The sequence below is a fragment of the Amphiura filiformis genome, chromosome 4, assembly GCF_039555335.1.
Source record: "Amphiura filiformis chromosome 4, Afil_fr2py, whole genome shotgun sequence".
Lineage (NCBI taxonomy): Eukaryota > Metazoa > Echinodermata > Ophiuroidea > Amphilepidida > Amphiuridae > Amphiura > Amphiura filiformis.
Window position 1 is genome coordinate 74,723,344 of NC_092631.1, and position 15,476 is coordinate 74,738,819.

General features: G+C 34.2%; 1 protein-coding gene across 3 annotated transcripts in view; it reads right to left on the reverse strand.

Annotated features, from left to right (window-relative positions):
* Positions 1-2,517: 2,517 nt before the first annotated feature.
* The window catches only part of LOC140151410 (speract receptor-like), a 141,336-nt gene continuing 128,377 nt past the window's right edge, over positions 2,518-15,476 (reverse strand). For all 3 annotated transcript variants that reach the window (XM_072173740.1, XM_072173739.1, XM_072173742.1), the window contains 2 exons: positions 8,976-9,074; positions 2,518-7,455 (listed from right to left, as the gene is read on the reverse strand). In XM_072173740.1, the coding sequence (XP_072029841.1) occupies positions 6,752-7,455; positions 8,976-9,074 (803 nt within the window). In that variant the 3' untranslated portion in view covers positions 2,518-6,751. The remainder of the gene's footprint in view (positions 7,456-8,975; positions 9,075-15,476) is intronic.

Below are 15,476 nucleotides of genomic sequence, written 5' to 3' on the forward strand. Positions count from 1 at the left end.
AAACAAAACTTTGCACTTTTAGCTCTTGTTTATAAACAAATACAAAATGCTGCTGTAAGGTCTTTGCCAATATCAAGGAGACAATTGTTTCAAAAACAACTTTTTTGCAATGCACATAGTTTTTTTATTATTTCTACAATGAAGTCAAAATGACCATTTGGAAATATTGGTTTGCTTGTATTGTCATTGTTTCTAATGTTTTAAAAGTTGAATGACCTACGCCTATTGCTTCAGAACTAAATATTGTTTCTACGATATTTCTACACAGGAAAAAGGATGATTTATTTACGAGCATTTTGATACCCCATTTGTCAAATGTCGTTCAATATTAACATCACAGTAGTGCTTTTAAAGAAAAATGCCCGAATTTAAAAGTTGCAGTTTACAGCGATCAGCGGTTATTACGCAAGCATTGTGGCACGTAAAAGCATCCATTATCTACGCGCTGACTTCAAATCAATACAGATAGCTGCAACATTTTAATTCGGGCATTTTTCTTCAAACACACTGCTGGGGTTAATATCTACATAGACTCCGGTATTATAATAGATGGTTTTATATAAATCGTGTGTTTCATTTTCTTGAATATGATTTTTATCATGACTATTTTCCTGACTTTTACTTATTGCTTTTTTATTTTTATTGTAACAGAATATCCTGATGTTTAATATCGATATTATTATTATATATATATTCACAACATTATATAGATGGTGTCACAGTAATGTTTAGAAACTAAGGCTGCTATCGATTATGCCGCAGGGAATAGCACTTCATTTTTCAATAACATTTTCGCCTTCTGTCCAATTTCTATGGGGACACTAAGTATCACTATTGGGAGGACGCTACTATCATATCAAAAGAGACCAACAGGAACAAAAAAGAGATTAAGGAGGCAATTTGGATCAGGTGTCAAGTGGGAAACAATGTTGACATGGTTGAGAATATTTTCGACCAGCTTGTAGCGCCACCAACGGTAGCAATTTGCAGGAAAGGTTTAGAAGCAGGGTTACATGTCTGAAGTGTTGTATGAAATTCTATTAGTATGTCACCAAAATGGATTGACAGTTTGAATTTCCATCAAACATTGGCGATAATTATTATTTTATACAAATTCGTGATTTTGTCAGAATTAGCAAGAGATCAGGCATAAAAAGTCATAAAATATCAAGCTCTGGTATGAATTCATTTTGAAAACATTTATTTACATCATATTTACATTTAAAGTCTATGATCGAATTTGATAACAAACATAATGTTTTACATAATGATAATAATACTTCCACATAATTTTATTAACATTCCGTATAAATTAACAGATTCACGTTAACGACCAATCAAGGTACTTATACAGATATAATCTTATGTACATGCATTATACACCCGTCGTTGTATAGTTAGCATAAAAACAGCCTGTTTAATCTAGTTTCCCAAAAGTCAAAGGCATTTGTACATTTACACAAATTCAATTTTAGAAAGCCATGTTTCAAATTGCAATTTACTAGCTAGCACTTAGTTGCACGGTTGACTTCCCATCCCAGGGAACGCGCCGTCGCCAACTCGGTGTTGCCAGATCCATTAACTGCCAACACACGGAGTTTAACAAGAGCGATACGCACAATTTTATTTGATTCATTAGTTCTATGAGACACATCCACAGTGTTTGATGCTGGCGGACTAACCATTTCAGCAAGAGGAATGTTTATGACGAAAAATTCACAAATTCATTGACGAGATAATGTGTTTGGACCGTCATTCCTTACGGTGCACATAAAATTGAGTTCTCGCGTAACTTTATTGAGCAAGATTTTTAAAAGTCTATTACTATAAATGATGGACATGTGTAATCATTACAAAATGAACTGAGTACACGATTATAGAATAAGCAATAATCTGACACTTGCAATAGACGAGTTGATGTAAAATATCGTTAAAAGGAACAGTATTTGGGCGAATAGATAATAAATAGCACTGGCAACACTGTAACATCACTATCCTCCACTATCCAGAAGGTCCACCTGCTGAACACTGTAATAATGTGCTCTAGTTCCAATACATTATATTATAGCTTTCCATTAACCAGACTTTCAGACAAGGCTGCTTTTACTTGGTTCGCTTTTATGGCATTCCGTTCAATACATCAGCAGCACATGAAAATGCTTGGCAGGATAATGTTATTTGGCTGCGAACAGAGTGTGAATGTTAAGTGTTACATTAATGTCGTAGTTTTCTTTTTCTATTAAGGAACGTTTTCAAAATTTAAAGCCACTCCATACATCGCCTATTTGTTTAGCCTTGAAATGTCGTTTGAAACCGACATTGCTAATGCGTTCAATTTCTAACTCTGTCGTGCGTAAACATCTTTGATACCACTGATACCAATAAATTTCTTTCCTGTAAAATTTCAGTTTGAGTCTTAATTAGATGATGTCGGCTGTAATCACGTAGACATATTTATTGCCTCACAAGTATCATTAATAACATTAATGAGTCGAAATTCATCAAAAGTCACGGGTGTCCATATCTGCCGCCATCATTCGAATCTCAAACATGCTAATCCATTCGGACGCAGTTCAGTAACTTAACTGGCTTGTACAATCAAACAATGATCTCTAAATGCTTCGGGTCTAAATATTATAATATCAATGTAAATTTGGAAATATAAAAGTTGAATATAGATTATTGAACTATGCCTTTGGAAACAAGACCATTTTTTAATTCAAAGTGAAGGCCAAAATATCCTTGCCAATAAAAGTAGGTTTTGGCTTCATCATTTTTACCTTTTGTGTCGATGCACAATTTTGCAATATACAAAAGTATTACTCGAATAGTATAGTAATAAATGAATACGTGACAAATATGTAGAAGAATATGCCTGACTGACTTTACCTCATGAATCAAATATTGTCGTGAGCGCAAGAATATGTTTCACATGAAGGAGAAAAATAAATTAAATAAGTATCAACGACAAATGCAGTCAAATAGGTAGGTAACACATGTCAAACAAGTTGAATTACATATTACTCTGACAAGTGAAATGAGGTACAATTCTGGGTCATGATAAAATAATAAATACGAATGATATTAAAATTCAATTGCAAAACAGAGGTAAACAGAGTAACCTGATATGAAAAATCCATTAAATCATGTGTGTCAAAAGTGACAATACTGATCATCTTGACACACATTATCTGCGTGTATAATATTAAATCCTTGATTTTTACTTTTAACTGTTTCAAGCTTGTGCATCAACAGCTTAATGCGCTACAAATTTTATTTTCAAAAACACCAATCACTCATTGTTTGACTGACACTGTGGTTTATTTGACACCTTCTATAATCCACTTAAAGGAAAGCATAACAACTGCAATTGCCTTAGCATTTTGACTTCAATCGCGCATTCTCCCATGTTGCAGACTATCTATCTATTAAGCTAATATAGCCAAGAAATATAAAAACCATACGTGCTCGAAATGGGCGATTTAAGAAAGGCATACATATCTCATAATTTACTAACACGATGTCAACGAACCCTTTGTCACCAGAAGATTAGTTGGCCTGGATCGGATGTGAAAAATTTACACACGTAAAAACGTAAGTCCGCAAAAACTGTAGTTTAATTTATTTTTTCGGTATTTGTTCAAACAGGTTGTCTCACCAACACCAACAATGTTCGAGTTAATGGCTTTTCGGAATAGAAACGTGTCTGGACAAAATTGTGTTTGGACAAAATTGTGTCTGGTAGACAATCCTTTACCAATGCTATTAAATATTCTTTCAACATACAATAAAATACCAAAAAAGACAATGATCTAAATTCCAATCTTAGAATGGAGGGATCATGTTATAATAAAATATCAATTACAATCTAAATATGACAAAAAATAAAACAAAACATAATACCTATTTAATATGAGAAACGCGAATAATCTTCTCACAGATCATTGATGCGCTGTTAGTTAAGAATTAAGAAAACGCGTGGGAAATAATTGTACGTCAGCCATATCATTAATATTATCTAAAACGATTATAAAAAGTGGCTATAAATCGGAATGATTCAAACAGACATGATAATCCGATAAAAAAGGCTACGGTTTCAACTGGAAGAGTACATTTTACATTTTGAGAACTCTTCTTGTTACCATTAAGAAAAAAATTCTTATTTGTTACAAAACATAATCAATAATTTTTGCGAAAGCCCTTTATGCTACTAAAAACGCATTTTTTACAGTTAAAAAGAAATGATAACACACTATGATAAGATTGCCCAGGTAATGATATTGATTATATACGTGTAAACAAGATTTGTATTCTGGGAAGACAAATTCCTCTCATTTTGATAATCATGATCACATTTGGCACATAACGCTCCTTCTTCGTACCGCAACACTCTCGTCCTTCGACTTCGATATCTCCTAATCACACGCACATTCTCTGTTCTTAGTCACTTGGCAAATTCACATTCTTGTTTTCACATTAGCTTTCACACGCTTCTCTTTGTTCACTCTTTCTCAGTTCCTCTTTCTTTCTTCAATCCTCTTTGTGTGTGTGTGTGGGGGGGTGTGTGTGTTTGTTCGTTGGGTTTGATTTGAATTGGTATTTTGTTTTTATTCCGAATATCTTTCGAGTAATTTCATTACATTAGCTTTAAATCGCAAAATGTATATGAAGCAAAAACAGGGACACTGCGTGTACTGTACTCGCAAGAAAGTAACAACCCATCGGAGGATCGGAGTACCCTAAGGCTTTTGCAATTTAATTGAATTCATATTATATGAATTGTCAAAACCTTAAACGTATTGCAATTCAACTTGGCATAATCTGGCAATAAAATTATTTACAAGCGATCTAAAGGAACCTTCGGTAGCACTTCATTACGTCATTTGGAAAGATGATGCTATAGCTCTAAACAATATTTGAAACCATCCATCTTTGCTAGATTAAAAGATATTAAGCCACACAGTCGCAATTCACTTTTTTCACCTCACATCAGTTTCACTATATGGATATTCAAATCATATCTCTATGTCCTTAACATCCCATTCAACACCACTTTCACAAATATAAATTTCAGTCGCTCTCTCTCTCTCTGCTAAATATTGTACTCGTTCTGATTTGCCTACGTAATTAATTTACTTAAGGATGTCAAATAATTTATGTCGTGCCGGAAATCCATTTATAATCAAACTGTTCTGTTCAATACAAAGTGTCCATTTACTGTGACGTTGGTTTTTTTTTGACTTTAGATCCTTCTAAAGATGTGCAAAAATAAAATTTGATTACTTGCAAATAAAATGCGCACTCAGAAGCTTACACGAACGTACATTACGAACACTCCATCTAAAACTCATTAGCTGTCTGAACGCACAGCGATACACTCACAATCTCGAAAACACGCGATTACCGAATGACCCGCAAGCAAACATTCGCACAATTTCATGCGCACACATTCATCTAATTGAGCACTTAATGCTCCGCACATTTCAATGAAACCCGTATCAACAGATTCAAAATTAGAGCGGCGGACATAAATGTCACCATACTGCAGATCTTGCAACTATACCAGCTCATACCAACATACGCACACCATCAAAGTCTAACACACATACACACCCCTGCACAAACTTTCAACTTCGCCCACACATGGGACCAATAGAATAGTTGCAGTACAAACTCACCCCTACTTTATCATTAGGCACACATCGTATACGCTCACTTACACATGATTATACGTTTGCAAAATCTTGAACAACACAAGACTAGTATGGCATTAAATCAATATCTATCTTATGAAAATTCAAATGAAATTTAGAGTGGATGAAGACGGTCATTTATAAACTGAGGCATCACTGATTATGACAAGTCGACATTTCAATTAGCGGATTGTGAACGAATTACCTTCGGGATATTACCTCCTGATATCAGTGCAAGAAAGACGGTACTGCAAGTCAACTAAATAGCTGCCGTTTGATTCTTTTAACTTAACAACATTATTCGTTTCATTATAATTGAAGACCGAATTAAAAAAGACTAGTTTGCGTGTGACGTCAGGGCAAAGGCGCGACGTGATTGGTTGCTGACCTGTGCAGTACGGAATTGTTGGTCTGGTTGACAGGACGTCATAGGCAAACTAGTCTTTATAATTCGGTATTCAATTAATAGAATGTAAGGTAATATCATTGAATGATCTTTTGAATACTTAGCAAATGCTAATAAAAGGTCGTAATAAGATTGTAATGGTTGTATGAGGCAAGTGTAATACCCAAAAGCAGCTTTAACCTGTCTCTCTTTATTGCACTAACATGACAACTTGTGATTAATTGGTTCACTAAGAGGAGCCAATCGTGTCAAAATTTTGAAGTATGCATACCTTCTACCTAAAATATGAACACCTTATACCTATCAATCATGCGAATTACTTGCTAAATACGACAGCTTGTTAATATGTGAAGGTATTTTACGGTTTGTAAAATATTACCTGCCGGTGGCATATGTATTATCGCGTCAGTATTGGCTTATGAGGACCTATCGTGTCCTCCTTAGGAAAATATGTAGTAGTAATTCTTTAAACTTTAAAAATTGCTTGCCAAGAGCACGACAGATAAGGATACTGTAAATAAATTTTAAAAAACTTGCCAATGATTCTATGTAATGCTTAAAACGTTTTGAAGAATAGTAAAATATCGATGGATCCAAAAACATGATCACCAAAATTATTAACGTCATTTTTTAAGGTTGTCAAAACCTTTGCTCACAAATATACTTCACATTGCAAAGTATCGTTCCGAGAATTATTTCCATGACTACTGATACCCGAATCTCCACAACTGTTCCTCTTTATCATGTTCCGTTTGTCATTTTGCGTATGAAGAGGAACACTTTCATTCGCAGTTTGTTGTTTGGATGACGCCACAGAACTACTTGTAGTATTGTGCATTGCATAGTCGTTGCTACGGTCGTTTCCGCCATCTTGGTTTTTCTCATCAGCAGAAAGCTTGGAAGGCATTAGAGGATCAGTAGGCCTAGATTCTTCCTCGTGGTTATCGTCCGGTAAAGTGTAACCATCCGGAGTCCTATTACCTTGCGTCGTACTCACAATACAATCACTACTTCTCGAGCAATTGTTTCCTTCTGGTTGAGGTGTAGTGGGATAAACCCCACTCCCTATTGAAACATTGTTATTGGAGCGAGTCATGCTAAAGTCTGAAGCGGATTGAAAAGATTTATCTTTCCCTTGCTTCGCTAAACCACCGCTCACTCCGAAAGGATCGTCGTCGCTGTCATCGTCGTTGGCGAGCGGTTGGAATCTCTGGTAGCTAGGGTCCTGGCTCACTAACCAATATGTCATGAGTTCACCTTTTCCTTTCATTGCCACAAGTCCCCGTTCTTCCAAGACGTATCCTCCAATAATATCCAAGATATCCTTTATCTCTTGACTACAATGGATCTTTAAAGCTGTAAAAAATGAAATCAAACGTTTGTAAATAGTTATAAAACTTGTATATTCTCACTGTACTTGATTTACGAAGTACGTAGTGCAATGACTTTATCAATGTTTCTAAATATTCAATCAATATTAACTTGATTTATAAAACACAAACTTGTTATTGTTTTCTTAAAATATCTTCCAACACATCAAGGATACAATATAAATGTGAATTGTCGAGCATAAATATTAATTGGGCTATTAGACACACTCTTGAGGGGACCAATGCGACAAATTAACGTGTTTTGCAGAATAATGTTATTCAAATTCCTTATATAAACACACTTCCCACTCCTTATTAGACATACTTACTTGTGCAAGAAAGGGCGTATGTTAAACAGAAAAATATAAGTTTATATAAAATATAAGACTTTTAATTTTAAAAATCTTGAATTATTATACGACTTGAGAAACCTAATGCTCATCTCAATTGATACTTTAGATTTATTTGAAGCAACTACATTATGATAGTATGACTAGAATGGTTGTTTAAACAAACATGGCGGAGATTATATTCCTTTGAATAAGACAATTTTACGTTTACATACCCTTTATTCTTGTAACACTGCACTAGAAAAGACTTACATTATTCAGTCACCAAAATTTAGTCAGTCATTCCCAGATACTTAATCATATTTGCATTTACCCACAATGAATCGAGCTCATATAAAGTAGTATTTATAAAGTACAAATTACAGGGTGCAATAAACACAAGGGATATACATGAATTGAATCGGAGTCAGGTGGCAATGCGGGACAAATTAGATTTCCTTGTCTATTCAACAAATTATAGCTCGCATATTGGAAACGTTTAGGATGCAGAAATACATTGTTGGAGACATGACAAGTTTTTCTTGTTTTTAGCTGTTGGTTGCACTTTTTATTAAAAAAGGGTTGGATTTTTATAACACATTTAAATGACAAAAAATGTACTAACTCGTGTATGGGACTTTTTAAAATGAAAATATTCAACTTATTTACTTTACTGAATCAATAAAACAGACTAGTTTGCTGACTGTCTACCATGTATTTAGGTCAGTGTGTTTTATCAACTTCATGCCCTAGATAGAACTGTGTGGAATAGCTTTGTCTTTCTAGCTTAATATTGTTGTATTAATAATGAAAGCAGTATATTCCCGTACATTTGTTACATTGATTTGAATTGCTGGGTGATGGACCGGGAACTGATAAAATTACTTTTGTTACACATTGTTTACATTGAGTTCAACTACTATTTCTGGGTAGTGATCTGGGAACTAGAAAAACTACTTTTGTTACACATTTGTTTCAAATGCTACTCCTGCGATGGTCCAGAGAGCGTTTGGAATCTACTTGTGTTACATATTTGTTACATTTATTCCAGGCTTGTGTTGCAAACCAGTGTGTTTTGCATGCCTATCTTCAGAAATTATACAGATATTGTTATCTACACACACAGCTTACTCTATGTAAAGTATTTGTAGTAATATGAAACTATTAGCTGTCTTACCTGCCCCATTTGACTCCATTCTAGATGCCGTATTGACAGTGTCACCAAACAAACAATAACGTGGCATAGCAAGACCTACAACACCAGCTACGCATGATCCTATAGAATAACACACACAAAATAATTACTTTGTAGATTTATATACGACTACAAGGTTAAATCATTTAAGAGTGTATGTATAAGAACTACACCAAATCATTCGTTCCATTTTGGTAATATCAATTATTAACTTATTAATTTCAATACCAAATAATAATATATGGACACCAAGACCTCTATTATTGGTACTTTCATCGATCTTGCTGTAAGTATGAAAGATGAGAAAATTGGCGGCAAAACATGAGAGCGGGATTCTATTCATGTTTCTAAGTTTACTCAATTTTGATTTTCCCTCATGTAGGGTCATGTTAAATGTTAAATGAATAACAATAGCAAAGGGCTTTTCAGTAGTCCCGTGATCATTTTCAAACTGATAAATAATTCTTTGAGCATAACGGACAAACTAGACGGTGGCTGTTAAACAAGGTCTTACTTATACAGTTCATGATATATCGCATGACAAAATAAGCATTTCAATTTCTCCTGGGTTTAAGCATCGACTGCGTGTCCCACTTTGCGATCTGAGAATGATTTATAATGCAGGTACTTCACTGAATCGCAAATACCCACCACGCGAGCATACTCTGTTTTGGCGAGGATGCCTGTGTGTTTAACATAACAGAGATCATTATACTGCAAATAACGAGCAAATAGTTTAAATTAAAAGTGTATCGTTTAATTACACCTTGCAAATACTCCGAGATAACTTAGCATATTATTATAAATATTTAGATCTGTCGATTTATTATGAGTTTATATTACAGCTTGAACAAAGTTATTGTAGATCTAGGTTGATAAATAGTAAAGTGCCACTAGAGCAGAATATTCCTAACAAACAAATCAGCCGTCCAATAAATGTGATTATACAAGGACTATGTAAAGAAGTAAAAGTAGACCAAGAACACACTTTACACTAAAGTCTTCTACATCCCGTTTAACGTATACTTTATTCAGTAAATATCATATCTTTATATAGAAGTAAAACCTTAATGAAGTATTTCGTGATCCTAGCATTCTCTTCAGACATTTTTCAGTAGATATCCACGAAAGCTTATTCCCAAAATTTCAGTTGATTCCGATTTTGCGTTTGCACTGCTCCATAGACAATGGGTTGTAATTTCGTTTTGGTGTACCACTGAAAACGTAATTCAGTTTTTAGCGATATTTTTTTTTATTTTTACGAATAAATCTGCAAGAAATTGTTTGTACATAAACATGTAGTCAGAGGTTTCCAGTGGTATAAAAATCTCAACTTTTTTTGAGAAAAGTGGGGGATGATGCCCTTTTAAGTACAGGCAATGTATCCCAAAGTAATTTCCTATAATGAATTATGACATTTTCTTATGGCACAATTACCATAACACAGTCAACAAAATAACACAACCTTCCAGGATCAGGGGGCTAACGAGGTAAATAAGGATGATCTACATAGTAATATACACTTCGGTCAGCATTCTAAAAGTGTCAGGTGCGGTAAAGGTCATCAGCGTTGTTTTTATTATATCGAATGCACCTAGCTGCTGTGCCGTCATGAAGCTTTTAAGAACACACTTCAATTCAAAACCCCGGCATAAAACCATGTCCTTAACCAGAAAAGTTTTAAGCAAGGTCGAAAAACAGAACTTAATCGATGGAATGCTCAAGGTGCATGCATGACATATATTGATATATTGTGAGAGAATCAACAAGAGAGTGGTCATGAAAAGCGATCATATGAATTTCAGGTAAAATATGTTTCTTGGAATCTTGTAATGCTATGGCTATGGAGATATGCCATGCAGTATTTTAGATTGCATATTTGCTATTGATCATCGGGTTAAGAATAACAAAGGCGAAATTGCTTAACTTCGACAATATCCGAAATTGTTTTATTGAGTATGATAATAATATTGAAGCGTTGTAAATATTGAAAAGGCCAAGTTCATGAAACCAGAAAATTAAAAAGACCAAATCAAATTATGCATACTCCTATTAGTGTTTGGCACTTTCTGCAGACGGTCATTTGTCATGAATTTCAAATTACCGTACTCCTTATTTTTGATGTGCACCTTTTTATAGATCATATGGACAATTTTCCACTAATGAAATGATCAAGGGATTTACACAGCCGTTGTGGAGTCTTATGAAAACAAAGCTCTTGTAGATGACTTTGATGGAAAAGTTAAACCACTCTGGTCATACAAGGAATCGATCAATATTTGCTCTGGCTTATTCCCTACCGCGCGAGCGGGCATCCGTGATGTTTGTCTTGACATTCTTGGAACAAAGTAAATAAGTTCGAATTCAGAATGTTCGGGTTGTACAACAGGTCTGCGTACTAAACCTCGAGAGACAATTTGAATTTATACACTAAATTAAGGGAGAGTAGACTGCATCATAACGATATAATATCAAGACGTACACCTGAGCCTTGTGTTTGACTTATTGTAGACGTATTTTAATATGTACGTAGCAAAAGCAGAATAGATTTGTACAGCTAACTTATACAGGGTTGTTATGGAATCTCGGTTTGCTATGCTTATCAATAAAATAGTGTACCTGATTGAATGTAGATAACTTTATCATTTAGGATAATCAATGGATAACTTTATCATTTAGGATAATCGATTGATAACTTTATCATTTAGGATAATTGATTGCCAGTGATCTTAATATAAACTTTAATTTAAGTACATTTTAAACATTTTAGATACAAGCATCTTAAGTATTTATAATGTTGTAGGGAAAGATAAAAAGGGGTAGGCCTATTGTGACTTTGACTTAAAGTTACTTAATGATTTAGATTTCCGTAAGTTTGGAACATAGACATTACTACTTATAATATTTATTCAGCGTAGGCCCGAATCAGCTAACCGCTGGGCTTACCCGGAGCCCTGCAATAATATATACATAATTTTAAAAAACCATTATAATAAATATTTAACTTCAACTAACCAACTTAACTAAGTAATATTGTAACAACAATAAACTCAACATAGAGAGACAACGTGCATAAGCACCACACACATAAGTGCTGCATAAAGTGATGTCTCTTGTACATCTCTTTAAAAGAATGCAAATTTAGAGAATTTCTCACCAGTGGATCAATATAGTTAAATACTTTAACACCACTATAACTAAACGAATGTTTAAAACGCTCGATATCATAACCATTAGTGACTGGTGGAAGAGCCAGCTCACCAGCAGCAGCTTGCCTTGTATTACGATCATGGTTTTCACTAACAAAATTGAACTTCTTACATAAGTGCAGGGGGGCTAGATTATGCAGAGATTTATATACCATAATTGCTTTAAAATACTGATTACGGACTGAAAGCCGTTCCCATCTTAGTTCATTAAACATGTAATCCGAAGGAGTGAAATAGTCAACACCTATTATTCGTGCACATCGTTTCTAGTTTAGAAATGTCATTTTTAAAGCGACCATACTAAGTAATGTTAAATCTTACAAAATACCTTTTAGATAACATTGTGAACTTGCTTGTGCCAATTCAATTCATTGCCAATTAAGACACCCAAACATTTCATAGTATGCACACTTTTAAGTTCACAACCATTAATCATAACAGATGGATCATTGCTTTGCACATTCTTAAGTTCAGCACCAGTACCAAGTAACATAATCTTTGTTAGAAATCTCAATGACATTATCACCACTAACAGTGTGTAAAACTGGATCATTTTAAAGAAAAATTGAACAACGATGGCGCTATTTTTCTAAAATCTTTTTTGCAACTTTATAAGGGGTAGACAATTGTAAAATGATATCAGAACATCAGCAAACAGACTAACAAATGACAAGAGAATTTGCAAAAAAAAATTATCATGAAATGTATGGTATAACCCATATTAGTTTATATAGCTAATTTTAATTTAAACTTTATGTAAATAGTGCCCTCAATTTTCACACAAATGTACAGTTTATAGAATTAAAATTACCAGAAACGAAAATATATGTTAAAAATTACTACAAAATATATGTGTATAATAACAGAACAATGTTGCATTAAGTCCGAAATTGTGTCCCCCACAAAGCTCAATTTCAGCCTCCTAAATCCGCCATTTTAGGTAAATTTGCTACATTATGTACACCATAATGTTAACTCATGAAAAGCACATTTTCTATCAAACAATTATTTTACACCATCTCCCGACACGCCCCAATTAATATTTAGCCCGTGTGGTTTATGCAGACCCTTCCAGACCAGTCGTGGAATATTGCGAAAAAATATTCCATACTAAATGTCAAGTCTGTACATTAGCTGTTCCATTTTGTCTTTTGGAAAATGAAGAAACCATTACAACTCTGTTTTTCACCCTATATCTAATACATAATGTATGTCTATCCCTATTTAGTAATCATTGTAATATGATTTAATCATTGTAATATGAAATGCATCTCATCACCATTTGTACATATTTGAAATATGACTCCTGTTGACGTAATTTACAATTGGTCCAATTTTATTGCGCCAACTATTTTATTGTCCCAACTAGCAACAGCTTAATTTAGCCATAAAGTTCTTGAGCATTTCTTGTGACCACGTCTCCAATTTCCAACATATGAGTAATTATATCTCGCAAGGTGCTGACATGGTGAACAATGATATAGGTAAGCTAATTAACCTGTTTACTGACCATTGGATCAGATATATCGGTCATCAAACGACCGAAAAACACAATAAAAAACTACATCTTAATTTACCAGTTGCCTATATCCCATAATTCAATTCACGATTGGAGAAGAACAAAATATCGAATCATTGTGGATGCTTTGATATGCCTCGAGTCATTGTGGATGCTATATAGAGCGTACGCTTAAAATGAGATCATAATAATTTCAGACAATGAATTACTGGGAATTGATAACAGCATAATATACCGCAAGCAGCTGTGGTCAGTTATTGATGGATAAAATATTGCAAAACTGCAACACCGTGGTCAGGTTACAGTGTTTGTCTGGCAGGTCTCGGGTGAATACGCATTTAAAATTAAATCAAATCCATTGCTTGTAGCTAGAATTAGAGAAAACAAGACTGCGGACTAAAAAGTGACTTATGTACTGTGTTTTAATAAAATGCTAGCAATCAATATAAGTGTCTTATAAAATATCTCATTGAATTAGTAGTTGCTCCTAAATCCGTATTCAACCTATAGGGTGTCATAAAATTTATCTCCAGACTGCAAATATCGATCATACATGTAGTCTAAAACAGTTTCTTCAGTAAACCTGACAGTAAACGTGATAGTAGGGTGATTTTACTATCCAATCACACCCACTATTGTGACTTTACATCTTGATAGCTTTTCATCGTGACAGACAAAAAACATTAGTAATACCTTAACGTAATCCTTATATGAAAATAGGTCATTTTCTCGAGGTTAATTGTCTAGCAAACACATTATTATATTTTGCATTTCCCCAGGCCCGTACGCAGGGGGGGTGCGGGGGGTGCGACCGCACCTCCCCAAATTTGCAAAAGTATACAAATAGTCCCACAATTGCAGAATTTGCGAGCGTAGCGAGGAAAAAAAATCCTTTTTTGGTAACAAAAAGTCCAAATTTGGAGAAGAAAGTCCACTTTTCACAAAATCGCACCCCCTCCTGGGAAAAAAGTCCACTTTTTCAAAATCAGCACCCCCCCAAAAAAAATCCTGCGTACGGGCCTGCATTTCCCTAATGATGTTGTAATTAATTGAGCATGGCAAAATATGCAACGTTAAATGGGTCGTTTGTTTCCATCTTGTTAATAGATCAAATTAAGAAAAGATTGCGAGAAATGTTGACGGGAATCAATATCATCAGGAATTAATATATAATGTGAACATGCATCATGGATTATATTATGTGCTGTTTACAACACACGTGCTTCCAACATAGAATTAAAAGGTAATCACGGGCCTAACTGCTGCTTTCTATGACCTTTATAAAAGTAGGCCAGTCATTTTTGTAGACATTTCACAGTTATTACTTTACAGACAAATTCTTGCAAATTGCTATTATCTTCTTTAAAGCCTACCCTAATTTGCATCCTCATTTTAATGATATGAAAACATTTGTGTAATTCTATGTAATTCTAACCTTGCACCTGCTTAGTAGATCATTAACCATATGATATCATCCAATATTCAAAAGTATAGTGTTAAAGACATCTAAAAAAATAACAATTATTCATAAATATTTTATGATCGATATTGACAAGTCTGCCTTTGCATAGGGGTCTATTTAGTTCTCGTGTAAACAATTTTATAAACCACTTCTGACTACAAATCTAGCACTAGCTCAATTTCGCCAAAACGTCCTCAATTTCTAATTTATGAGCAATCATATGGTGAATAATAATCTAGGTAAGCTAATTAACCTATTTACTGACCATTGTATCATATATATATATCGGTCAC